Source organism: Tympanuchus pallidicinctus, unplaced genomic scaffold, assembly GCF_026119805.1.
Source record: "Tympanuchus pallidicinctus isolate F22 unplaced genomic scaffold, pur_lepc_1.0 scaffold22, whole genome shotgun sequence".
Lineage (NCBI taxonomy): Eukaryota > Metazoa > Chordata > Aves > Galliformes > Phasianidae > Tympanuchus > Tympanuchus pallidicinctus.
Genome location: NW_026294739.1, coordinates 10,117,543 through 10,131,466, shown reverse-complemented (window position 1 = coordinate 10,131,466; position 13,924 = coordinate 10,117,543). Strand labels below are relative to the sequence as shown.

The 13,924-nt window shown below is 36.2% G+C and overlaps 1 protein-coding gene across 1 annotated transcript in view; it reads left to right on the top strand.

Annotated features, from left to right (window-relative positions):
• The window catches only part of SLC9A9 (solute carrier family 9 member A9), a 171,051-nt gene that overhangs the window by 61,546 nt on the left and 95,581 nt on the right, over window positions 1–13,924 (top strand). The window contains 3 exon segments of the mRNA XM_052685348.1: window positions 3,317–3,455; window positions 4,189–4,294; window positions 12,305–12,393. Coding sequence (XP_052541308.1) covers window positions 3,317–3,455; window positions 4,189–4,294; window positions 12,305–12,393 — 334 coding nt within the window.

Here is a 13,924-nt window from a genome sequence, read left to right as displayed (position 1 = left end):
TGATAGTTCTGTCTTTTGGGCTTTCTTTGAAGACTTTTAGGAAAACTATATAGTTAAAAAGTTTAGAGGGAAAAGGAACTGTTAAGTTCAATCCACTTCTCTTAAAACTCTAACATGATATAGTGACCTACTTTTATCTGTACTGATTAAAAAAAGAAAAAAAAGAAAACCCTTTTTTCTTCTTAAAAACAACTTGATTTTGATTTTTTTAATTAGTAGCTCATGAAATCACTACATAGTTGAATAATTAATTACTCACAGAAGGTATCACTCATTCAGCAATGGTATTTTAGGTAATATCTGAGATTTGCGTATTTTCAGGTATGTTTTTTTAATGTATATTGTCTCTGATTCTCTTCTGTCTAGTATTATGTAGCACACCACAGAAGTGAGGTACTGTAAATTTAATTATGGTTTTCTGCAGTGTTAAGCTTTGAAATTTTACTTTTAGGTGAAATGATTGACTTGGTAGGAAGTAATGAAATAAATGGTAATAAATCCTGTTCTATTTAAGTATAGCTTATGTAGGAAAATTACCAGGTAAATTAGCATGTATTTTACATGTCTGGAAGGTTAAAAGACAGTGTTAGAGAAGAAAAAAATTTAGAAGAATCAATAATAAAGTTAGTACATGGTAATGTGAAATCAAAAATAGAACTAAATACTTTTAAAACTGTAGGAAAAAGATACACATGGAAAACTTGAGTTCTAGAAGGATTTAGGGCAGAAACTATAGCTGCCATAATGAGCATCTGTTGTGTTATGGTGGTTAAAATTATCACATTTCTGGGGGCCATATTAAGTAGAAAAATTTCTCAGTGGGAATGAGTCACTCTGTATTTGTTAATGAAATAACTACACCAAGTATAGGATTTTTTTTCTACACCTGAAAGCCCTTTTGGAGGGTGAACTGGAACCCTAATGGTCTTAACAAAGTCAACATTTCTTGTCTTAAGAAACATACTTAAAAAAAAAGTCAGTTAATGGCTATAGCTGAAACTTGACTAGTAAACTTTCACTCTGTCAACAGTTCTTTCGATTCACTTTTTATTACTGAAAATTCTTTTTGTGAGCAGATCCCATAAATTTAATAGAGGAGTTTTTGCATGATGTTAGGGTGTGATTCAGGTTCACCTTGCTGAATTCACCACTCAGTGGTGGTGGCCGTATCTGTGACATAGAAAGTCAATTCCTATTTTACACTTCATTAATCTATATATGTTAGCACCTACAGTCTCTGTACACTTATTAGAACTAAATAAGAGAGAATCAAGTGGCTGCTTTACTGTCAAGTCATGCCTAAGTTTTAGTTCTAACATTTCAGGTCGCATTACCAAATACTTTCAACTCTACATGACTAACTTAAGTCAAGCCCTTACTAAGTATACAAAATGCACTTAGTAAATTACATTATAGGATCACAGAATCCTAGAAACAAGTTGAAAGGGTTTGTAAAGGCCATGTATTTGCAATTCCCTTGCCATGGGCACAGACATATTCCTCCACATCAGGGTGCCTAAAGCCCCACCAACCTGACTTTGAACACTTTCAGGGCATCCACAATTTCTTTGGACAACTCATTCCAGTGCCTCACCATGCCTTTCTCTATCTTTCGTGGAGGCCTCCTATAAATTCTGGAAGGCCACTTAAATGTAATATGTAACAGAATTATAGAATAATGCCTAGAGCCTTCATTTCTCTAGGCTAAACATATGCAGCATCACAGGCAATAGCTACGTCTATCAAAGGAATTTCTGTCTCATCCATTTTGCAAATATATTTATGGCTTAATACAGTACTTTATTTCCTATGGGGTTAAAAACAACAAATATTCAGTAGGCCAGAGGTGACAAACATTTCAGAAGTTATTTGAGGGCAAGAAATTATAACTGATCCCTGGTCTGAGAGACTAACAGTTGAAATAGGACTAATTAGCATTTCCTCTGGGAACAATATTTGTGTAGTTATATTAATGGGACATTCCACTACAAGTCATTTCACTAGTTTCGTGGCAGTGCATCAGCATAACTAGACATATCAGATTTTGGTGATCAGTTATTTCTGTTTCAGGGGATATGTATTCATCACTCATATTTTGCGGTACCCCATCATGTGCTTTTAGAAAACCAGAAGCCTTTTTTACACACTGAAAATGTGAGATCCGTTTTCACATGCCTTCAAACTGTATGGAATTTCCTAAATTAATGTAGCTGCTTAGAAAATCCTTCATGCAGATTTGCAATTCTAAACCTTGTCTCCAGATGGAAGATATCACACTGATGGGACCAGATACTTAATATGCAAGAGCTTAAAATATTCAACGTATTTTAAGAATTCTAAATTTTTAATGCTTAAAATACCAGTCATTTTCCAGCAACCCATGCTACTTTCTGTAATCCAGTGCCAGAATTTCTTTAACAGTATACATGAAAGACCTACAGCACTGAAAACAACGAACCAGAAAGATCTGAAACATACTTTAATTAGTGTTTGGGGGTCTTAATGTATCTGTTAAATTCAATGTTTTCAGAAGCAAAAAAGGCATATGTATTTCATATTCCTAATGTTATGAACAGTGACTGACTAGTAACAAATACTAAACTTGGAACTTAAAATGTTTAAGTCTCCCCTCTGGTAGCAGCATTTCACATCCAGATATTCTCTTGGGGGGTGCACTCAAAAGTGGGATATGGGAGATGTCCTTTGACAACTTCACTAATTTCTTTCTGTGGGACAACATTCATCCTGTCCACAAGGTTTCCTGTTTAGCTCCTGCTACTTTTCAGTTCTATTTATGAAGGGTTACACCAAGAAGGGGACTACTAGGTAGTTTATGACAAGATCACTGCTGCAGATGTTCAGTACCTACTGTGATTTGTATCACCCATTTGAGCCTCAGCCATAAAGCTGCAGTTTTTATCAGAAATATCTGTGAATATATAACTGCTCTGAAGACATATGGTCAATAAATAATTCAGTTATCTATCTTCCCTGCAGATTTCTCATGCACCTACCACCTATTAATGCTTAGTTGGTCTGGAAACAATATTCTTTATGGCACTACTAGTATAAAAATGTACTGACTGGCAGCAGACTGTTGATTTCCATTGTGATACCTTGAAAATAAACTGTTTCCCACCCCAGTCTCTATCTACTATGCTTTCCCATCTGCTACCTGTCCAGAGATGCCTTGTTTTGTATTTTATGTCCCTAAAAACATCTATTTCCAATTATCAATTCCAGTATCACGCCAGTGTGATTATATTCATGATTGTATTTTCTCTCCCTCTCCCCCATCCCTTTGTTCTCTTTTCAGCTCTATATCCATTTACAGTCCCAAGGAGAATCCTAATGCATTTGATGCTGCTGCTTTCTTTCAGTCAGTGGGAAATTTTCTGGGGATCTTTGCTGGATCGTTTGCTATGGGATCCTCTTATGCAGTTGTCACAGCTTTAATATCCTTTATGGTTCATTTTCAGAGAGAAAATTTGTACGTGTGATATCTAAGACTATCTTTACTTTCAGATTGAACCTTTCCACTGTTCACTCAGTATTTCATAAACAGTCAAATCATAAATTGACAAGTCATTTAACTCACAAAGAACTTAAGTCAATCTCCAAATGTTATGCAAATCTCTTTAACATTAGGCATGACAGTGGTCTTTATTGTTTGTAAATAATGAGATGCTGAGGTTTTGAAGTATTCGGAGATTAAATTATGAATTTATGACTACATTAATGTATTTAAAAATTACACACTAGCAGCAATCAAAGAAAAATGCACAGCAAACTCCCAACTAGAAAACAAGACAAACTAAGCCTACCTAAAATAGAAATAAAAGGCACATGTATTGCCCGGCACTTTTTGTTTTATTTTACAGTTATTCATGTAAAACACTATAAAGTAGGAATAATACCTACTTTCATCTTTCTCATTCAGCCTCAATATAAATGTTAAACAAATGCCAGTCAATGCAGAACTGGACAAAATTAGTTTCTGTCCCCTTTTTCCAGGAAAATAAAATAAAACAAACCAATTAGGCACTAGTTCAAAAACTACAGAAATACTTCAAACAGCAGATTTGTTGAATTCATTTATATCATCTTCCCACCCTAGCCGCATCATGGGGACAATTTTAGCTTAAAAAACAGTTGCTTTTTACTTTTCCTTATTAAGTGTTTCAGCACTTGACAAAATTTACAAAGCTGTGTGACTTCCCCATGTTGGAGACAGGTCTGTTTTTCCTTCTATCTTGGAGTGCCTTCTTATCAGCAGAAGCTGCTGGTCTCACAGGTAAGTGTTGCATTTTACTGAATAAAAGCAGTTTCACAATATACCTCCTAACATGGGAAAATTGCATGTTTATTTTGGGCATGACATCATCTTATATAAAAAGCTTCCAAAAGCCAGCTGCTGTACTAGAGATTGTTTCATCCCCAAGAAGAAATCTGTATGGACACTGAACAGCTCTACAAGAAAAAGACTTACTAAATCAGGCTAAAGTCCTCAGTCTTCTCTCCTGTCTACCTACAATTTCCCATCATTCTATCAGTCCCATTAGTAATCCACTGTTTACCACTCGCTATAGGGCCAAAGATGACAGTAAACATGAGGAACAAAACATACAGTGCTGTGTGACATACACTCTTAGGGATGATGCACTCCTCTTCATTCGGTGGATGTCCTGGCACCTCCTCCTGGTTTCCCCACTATCAATGACCAAATGGAGGACAGGGCTGCCCTCAGCATTGCCAGTGGGGTGCAGCCACTTCTGGATTTTTCTAAAACATAATTCATCTTGTTTGGTGTGCCTATGTAAATACCTTTTACAAAAGGAGTAAGTTACTGTTGCATCCCAGTGGAAGGTGAAAAGGCAGATCTGATTGCTTCTTTCTTTTCTATGAAATTGTGCAATCATAGTCAAGGACATACCCAGGGACTGCTTTTAGCAACATAAAGAGTCCACACAAATTAAGGCAAAAGTCCTAAATGCACATAGATTATCTAAATAACAAACTACCGCATAATATGACTTGAAAGAACAAACTTCATAATAGCTTGATCATTTTAATGGCCTTGATGCTGTCACCTTTAAAATCTAGTGCTCTAATTAATGTCATAGAAAGCCAGGGGAAGAAAACTGCTTAATGAAGTGTTAATGCAGCCCATGCTGTTTTGTTTGCAAAACTGTTCAAAGCCTTTCTGAAGTCAAGAGTTATATTTCCATTGAGTTCTGAGGAACCAGCATGCTACCTCTTAAATCTTAGCCACACAAATTACTTTCAAATTAGTATTACACCTGTATCTGCCGACATCTTTGCCTTATTAAATATAAAATCCCGTGACCTGATTCCTGCCAAAATATTCAGGCCAATGGATACAGTGAAGGGTGCAAGAACCGAATGAAAGTCATACATTCCAACACATGGAGAAAATCAGATATCACCTGCATTAACAGCCCATTTTGTTTCTTCATGCTTAATGACTCTTCAAAATGCGATATGATTACTAAAAAATTGCCAGAGAAAGATGATAATCACTTGCCTTCAACTGGAGGTAATGATTTCCTAAACCACTGACTTACAAGGAAAGATGCTTTAAAATACAGTCCTAGCAGAGAAGTATGCTGCGTTTCATCAAGGAGAAAATGCATACTAAGTTATACATTAAATCCAAAAACTGAATTTGTAAGGGAAATAGTTTTACTTTTTATAGCCTTAGGTGCTCCATCAAATGTAAGTAATGTTACATTTGTTGTGCACAACAAACCGCACCCAGAAAAAAGAAAAAACTGTCATGTGTCTTTTGCATTTTGCGAGTGTGATGACAGTGAAGACTCTCCAGGTAGTCAATGTGAAGAGCATTTTATTTCTCTTTTGCTTTACAATATATTAAATACTTAAAATAAAAAGCTTAATTATTGAACAATAGGAAATTCGTACACTAGCCTTGGCAAGGAATTTTAATATTTGTAATATAAGTATGCTTAAACATAATATTATAATATAGTATAAGCACTGTTGTGAGGAGGCAAAGTTTTATCAGTAAGGATTTGTCATGACTGCTAAGTCAAAATAGGGGAATAGTACAGCAAGAACAGTGTTAATATATCTGCTTTCTAACCTCCATTAGAAAGTATTTACATGCAGGCTACAAGAAAGTAAGCATAAATAATTCGAATACTTGTCAAAATAAATGAAAGAAACACATCTTGCTTATATTATGATCCATCCCTGGAGGCATTAAATGCAAAGCTGGATGTGGCTCTGGGCAGCCTGGTCTAGTGGTTGGCAACCCTGTACACAGGGGGCTTGAAACTAGATGGTCGCTGTGGTCCTTTTCAACCCAGGCCATTCTGTGATTCTGCATGATTCTGTAATTGCTTACTCTCCATCTCATTAACAAAATTTTTAACTGATCAAGAAGTCAATAGTCTATGAAAGATTCCATGATACACATGGGTATTTAATGTCCACCTCAGTTAGGCTCTCTGCATCTACAGCTGTTTTAACTAAGTAGATACTCAAACTGAGATATATATATATATATATCTTCAGAAATGCATTCAAATCTATGTATGTATGCATTTAATGCATACTTCAAAGTCACATAGAATTTAGCAGTGTCAAAGCATCAGAATCAATTGCTCTACTTCTCTAGTGTCTCCTGCACATGGGTCAGATACTGAATGAGTTGTGTAGGTGAAGAAGGATTTCTTAAAATCTTTTCTGCTTTTTATTTTACATGCCAAACAAAGACCTATTCTATGAATCTCAGACAATAGGTCTCAAAGGAAAATTTTGGAGATCATCCATCCCAGCCCAAAATGTTTTCTGATTTTTATGAAGGAAATAGTTTGTGATAACAAATTATTGCTGCTCCCTCACCCCCTGCAATTCTTGTCTGAGTGTTTCATGATGTATCTGACGCCTACCTTCTAATTCAGGGGCTAACATGGGAGTACAGTCTACCTAATTGAGGAGGGTTTTCCTCCAAAAATAAGCAAGCAGTTTAGCAAGAGACAGATATACCTAGTCAAAAAAGAGACTCCAAATGAGCTGGTCCATTGGGCGGTTTTGGGCTACCTTTGTAATTAGGGTATAGCAAGAACAAATGCACCAATTCCCCGTTCCTTTATTAATGCTGATTAAGTGCATTAATCCCCGTGGCTGTTCACTGCTCCCATCTGTTTGCTGTAATTTGCCTCAGATCCATCCTTTACTTCATTGCCTTATTGAGCTGCTGGGACCAGTTCTTCACCTTTTATCCTTGTCAGAAGGGATTATCATATATCCTTCCCTCTGCAATTCTGAGCAGTGCGAACACAATGCAGTTCAGTACCCAATTGTCTACACATGCTTTGCTGACATAAACACTAGATCCAATACTCTGCAGTTTCAGTTACCCCCCTTGTCCTTGTAACAGCCTCACCTGACTAGTCTATATATATATGTACTTCAGCCGGTGCTTGGGTTTGGCCAACATGGGAGTTGCTGCTGGTACAGCATTTTAAGACAGTAAAAGAAGAGGAGAAAGGTGTTTGCTTTTACTGAAAAGGGCAACATGTTCTTGCATGGCATTAGGCTAAGACTGATGATCAGTTGCCTAAAATTAAAACAGTAACACTAAGCTGAGGGTAAGAATCCATGTAAATTTGAGGTGTTACTCCTAGGAAATACTGTAAGCATAAACAGAATAACTCCTAGCATGTCTACAATAAAACCTAGCATGTCTCACCACAGGAGTTCCAACCTAAACTGAACGCAGTAATGTTTTTAGAGTTACAGAAGTACAACATTGAAGCTCTGGTCATATTTGAAGTAGACAGGGGCAGTATCATGGCTTATTCCTCAGGTGAGGACACACAAGATTCCCTCAGATATGTCTTTTGTTGTTTTCTGTCACCTTAATTCACTTCAGCATAAAATCAACTTAAGACAACTCCAGTGATTAAAGCTCTGTGAACAAAGCAGGAACTCTGGTTCTGCATTGGTGTGGGTCCAGTGAAAGACGACTTAAACCTTTGCTTCAGAATTAAGAAAATGATCAGTCACATTCTGTATCCACACTGAAAACAAACTGAATAGGGATATTATCGCTGTTGGGTTCACAGCCTTATTACTGCAACAATTTGATGCAGAAGACGGTGTCTCATTTCCTGTCACAGCCTCAGATTGCACTGGAATATGTCTTCTAAGCTGTGTGGAGATTTTCTGACACAAATATAACTCCATATTGTTTGATTTATATAAACTCTCCTGTCTTTTCCTACATTTCTCTGCCTTTGGTGCAGGATTGCTTCCTCTCACTTGTACTTTGGCATGTGAATAAGAGGCATCCCTGAAGCTCTGGAACACTTCAAAGTTGTGATGAAAACCTGTCAATTTACCTGCACATCTTTCCACAAATTCTACATTTTATCTAGTCATTCCCTCCTTTGTTTCCCCAGAAGGCAGGGTATTGGGTTTTGTTTGTTTTCTAAATTCTTACTTCTACCATTAAAGGACCTGACAGCCACAGACACAATGACAGGGATTTTTTCCTCTAAAATTACCAAATAATGTTCAAATTTTGTCCCATCACTTCTAGACTTGCATTAAAAATACACTCGAGACATGCAGCACCTCTCTGAGAAAATACGGGATTTTATTCTCCATTATAGCACCAATTATTGAAATATGAGGGTATATTACTTTGTCTACTTGTGAAATATTACATAATGGATATTTGTTCTCTTTTGCTCACAATAGAAATTTTAAGATTAGCATTTATTTTTTACACATGTTAACATTTGGCCTTCCTATATTAAATCCCTGAACATTAACAGGAATTTCAACTACAAGTATTCAGTAAAACTAATGTAAGGTCTCAAATTACATTAACTGCTAATAAGCGGTTTCTCTGTTAGATAAGGAGCAAAAAAATCCAGCACAATGGTATGCTTTTATGCTTAATCAAACTTCTTCAAGGAGTTTAAGCTGCAGCTGAAACTTGTCTGGTGTCCAGCAGCTGTGATGTGAGGTTTCCCACTTTTTTATATCAAGTGAAAATTGTCAGTAACTTTATCTATAGAGAGACAAGAAGCTGTAATACACTCAACAGCTCATTTCCCATTTCATCTCTAAACTTCTGCTCAGGTTAACCTGCACTGCAAGTGTAGTACTAACATTGTCTGTAATTGCTGACTTTGCCACTTAACAAATGACATACTGTAACAACACTGAAATTGAGCCAGACTCCAGACCCCTGAAATTACAGCACTGGCTGGTAGAGGGGACCATTTCACTTTATCTGCCTCGTTGCATCTAATAAATTCTTCCTGTTTACAATTTCAGCATTATCACATTTGTTCTCCTCTATTTCTTTAAAAAAAAAAAAAAAAAAAAATCTGCAAAAATTTGATAACTCAATTTATGTTCATAATCTATTTTGCAATCCAACTAACTTCAGAAATCAGCTTCTATAGTCTTACAAAGAAAGAAATCCAAATTTCATTTATTTTATTCCATCTAATAAGACCCCTGCTCACCTCTTGAGGTACTGTGCTCCTTTATTCTTTACAGTTACACTAGCATGCAATTGATCATTATCACCCTTAAGTTACCATTTTTAATAAAATGGAATTTTTTGCAAGCTTTTTAACGAAGCATTCATTGTGAATGGCATGGCAGGCTAATACTTATTTCCGACAGTAGCAACTGAAATATTCCACTGCGTTTCTGGCTTTCTGGTTTCTATGCTTGCATAATTACAAGGTTTGGATAAATTATTACTATTGTAAAATCAGATTTAGGGTATTTTGTTCTTTAGGTCACTCTCTCAGTTCTCTTGCTGCCAATAATTAACAGTTTCTTAGCAGTCCATAAACACTGTACAATCATCACTGAACTTAATAGTGAATTTTTTTTAAATACTAGACTTGGCAGAATGATGATTTGAATAAAGTGAACCACAAACTCTCATCTCTTTTCCAGTTACTGAGCCCCAAGCTAGCAGTACTTAGGAACATTACTGACTAGGTATGATTTATTTTTTTTTTAACTGAATCTTCACTGTTTGAGCATCCCATTGCATATGAGAGCACCTTGAGAACTTACAAACTCCCCAGATTACATCTGCACAATAGTACACTTAGTGGGGAAAAAAAAGATTTAGTCTTAATTAAGAGATCAATTATACCTCAATAAGAGCAATGAATTTCCTGGAACATATTTGGACATTTACAGCCTCACCACTACCAACATTACTTACTGGAAAGAAAGGCTTTAGTGCAGTTAGAATAAGTAAATATCTAAACAGGCATAAGAAAATAGGTACAGTAAACAAAGACAGCAGCTAAAGCTCAGTATGATTTCTCTTGGCTACAGAGACTGTGTAATGTAGAAAAAAATACAGACAAGTTTATGATATGAAGAAAGCCCAGATGCAAAGAAGATGTTCGTGCTGTATCATGGGGAAGAAAAAAGAAAAAAGATTCGCTGCATCATTTTCTTCCCTGGTGCTAAGCACATGTTACTATTGAGTTCCTCCATCTTTCATCAAGTGCATTTTAATGCCTGGCCTCTCTACTTCCCTGCAACAAGAGAGGCTTGCAACTCAAACACAGTTGGGTTTTTTGGGCAGTATTTCCACAGTTAGCAATCCAAAGACTCAGGAACTTGAGAAAAATATGATAAAATGATGATGACTAACTGGTATGGGTTGATGTGATCTTACCCCACATGTGTACTCCCTCAAGTGAAATAGACAGCATTATCCTTTTTCTTGTTTTCTTACCTCTACCTTGAATTAGAGAAAGAGGATATTCCATCTACTACAGAATCTCTAAAACTAGAAGGCTAGGTTCAAACTTAGAGGTTTGAATAAACTCTTTAAGAAACTATTGGGCGACTGTGTTAAGCTTTGTCTACTTCTATTAATCCTTTTGAAATAACAGATTGTTTTACACTGGTTTGCTGTACTAAAGTCCACAGTGCTGTAGATTCTGTCCTCCAAGTCCCTTCTTGTCAGCCTTTGTAATTTCAGTAGCCACAGTGGTGAAGTAGATGAAGGAAGTCTTATCCAGACTCAAGATCAAGATTGATGGCACAGAACTGGATTATATTTCACAATTTTAGTTCATATTGTTTGTTTCCAGTAGAACTTATTAATATGATTCAGTTCGTGCTAATTTAACACTGTGAAATTCTAGAAAGTCACTGTGTAGTCACACTGCATGACCGTGGGCTGGTATATTTTTGCTTCCTTTGTTGCTTCAGTGAGTTTTCCAGAATTCACCAGCACTATTTCAGTACATCAGCATCTATGAGCTAAAAATTACCTAACAATTCACAGAACAGTCCACAAGGAAGAATTTTAGTGCCAATTCAGACATGCTGTAGATCTTAGATGGGAGGCAACAAGTAGAAGGGGTGAAAAGCAAATCTAAAACACTTAAAATGGATGGCAGAAAACTGCCTGTATCAGAGTCCTGAAGATGACAGGCCTGCCTTATCATCCTGCAAGCTAGCTCTGTACAGAACCAGTGGATGTTGTGGAGGTGTGCGTCAAGAAACCACATAGAACTTGCATGCTCTATGGGCTTCAAGAAATGTGAGTGGAGGTTTTCATGGAAATGGTGATTGGAATGAGCACGATGAACAAGCCCTGAGCTGTGGTGCAAGTAATTACCAGGTAGACATGCCCTAGGCTTAAAAAAGAGACATAGTTTTTTTTCTTCTATGGATATTTACGTATGGACACTGGTAAGCATTTATTTCTGAATTTCTACTTTCTGTGTGGGTTCTTTCTGCTTTTCCTGTTTCCAGAGCTGGAAAAAAATTGAGATTACAGTCATATCAGCTACTCTAATTAAAATAGTGCATTGCAGTGATGCAACTCAATGGTTCTAGTGATATAGGAGCAGGCTCAGCATTGGGGAGAAAGTATTTAAAAATCTCCATCAGTTCCATCCCTGCCAAAATTTTCATCTAGTCTGAAGTCCTTCATATTGTAAGTATGTTAATCTTGCCTAATGGTGAGATTATGACTAGGTACCATCCAAGGAGGTTATCAGGTTTGCTGGGCAAATTGAACAGCAGCAGCAGTGCTATAAATGTGTGATAGCCATGTTGAAGATTCAAGATCTCTATGATTTTTTAGCAAAGAAAAAATATCTACTTTGAAATATATTCTTATAAAACATCTCATAGTTCTTTTGTTCCAAAAATCCTTTCAGCAATCTAGTAACCTTTTTTATGCAGCCTTTTGAAAAATCTTAGAAAGGAAATAGAAGCTGCTAACCATCTTTTCTTTGCATTTCAGGTATTGTTGCAGTTCTTTTCTGCGGAGTCACACAAGCCCATTATACCTACAACAATCTCTCATCAGATTCCAAAATGAGAACTAAACAGGTAGGATATGGAAATAACACTGTGTCTTCAACATGTGCAAGGAATAGACAGAATCTGAAATACAGCTGGATGGAATTCTGTTAGTGCAACTGAAAAGGTCTATGTCTTCAATAGGGAAAGATGAGATTTTTCTGGGGAAAAAGTAACAGTTCTCTGGCCAGACAAAAATGTAATAATCTGTTCTTCCCAAGATACCTGCAATGTCACTCAAGGAGATAAAGTGTAAGGAGATCATAGTTCAGATCAGTTTCCATAGAAAAAGGCCACAAGTTTAAGAAAATCCAAGAGCTCACTAAACAAGAGAAAAGCATTCTGGAAGGTTAGATCCATGTGCATTTTCGTAAGAGGACTAAAAACTGCAGTCCAGCCCATTGTCTTTAGTGATAACATCACTTAATTTCTACTCTGTTAAAAATCTGCTGTAATTAGAAAATAGTAAATAATAAAATAAAAATTATTTTTAAGTTCCAAGATGAAAAGCTACAGGACCTGTTTTAGTTTGAACGAGTAGTAAAATTGCTGAAAAGCATGGGGCTGTTATCAGTACCAAAGAGATGGCATTGCAAAATGTTGGGAATTCCCAAGCAGAAGGATTAGATTCTTCCCAGCAGAAGGATTAAAGTCAGACTACATTGTTGCTCCCTCATTCCTGTGACAAGTCATTTGAATGTTGTTTGCTTCACTTTCAATGTTGATTTGTATGTCCCAAATACCTCAGACCATAGAAAATCCGTCTCCTGGAACAAAATGAAAATATATGGTCCAATGCTACAATTTCCATTAAGCAATCCAGTAACTTTTTCAGCAATTCCTCTGTTTTAAGCATTAGAAATAGAATACAGAAACTTTTACCTCTTCTTGCACATCTCAAAATCAATTTAATCAAAAATCCAATTTTCTATCAATAACAGTTTGATAGAAAAAAAAAAAAATGCTGGCCACAGTATTACTTCAACTGTCAGACTCTTACAGATTTTAAATCAGAAAAAGTTTCCAGTCAGTACTTGCAGAATAAAATGTTAGCAAGTGAACAAGATAGGTCTTATCAATTGCATTTCTTCGTACCAGGGGAGGCTGAGAGGCTGATGCTTTGAGAAAATTTTCTAGCAGAGAAGGGGACCTTTCTCTAGTGAATGTGTTATAAGAATAGCATTTATATCTACTATAGAACTGCTTTTATTTTGCAGAAATACTGAATTCCATATAGTATTATTACACTTGCATATAATTGTTAAACTTTGAATACAGATCCCTATTCCAGGGATTCATCTGCATGATTTAGTGATACATAGCCAGAGAGATATTGGCCGTTGAAATTTTAATTACATATGAATCTTTTCAACTACAGAAATAACCAACATTTAGTTTAAATGCATACTGGCTTTGTTTGTTTTCACGCTTTTATTTCCAGTCATTCAGTTCCAAACAGAATAGTGAAAACAGGTTGAATCTATGCTTGAATACACAGAAAAAAAACTCCGTATTTCATTATGAAACTGAGTTTTATGCACTCCTTCTATTCCAGTTTTCT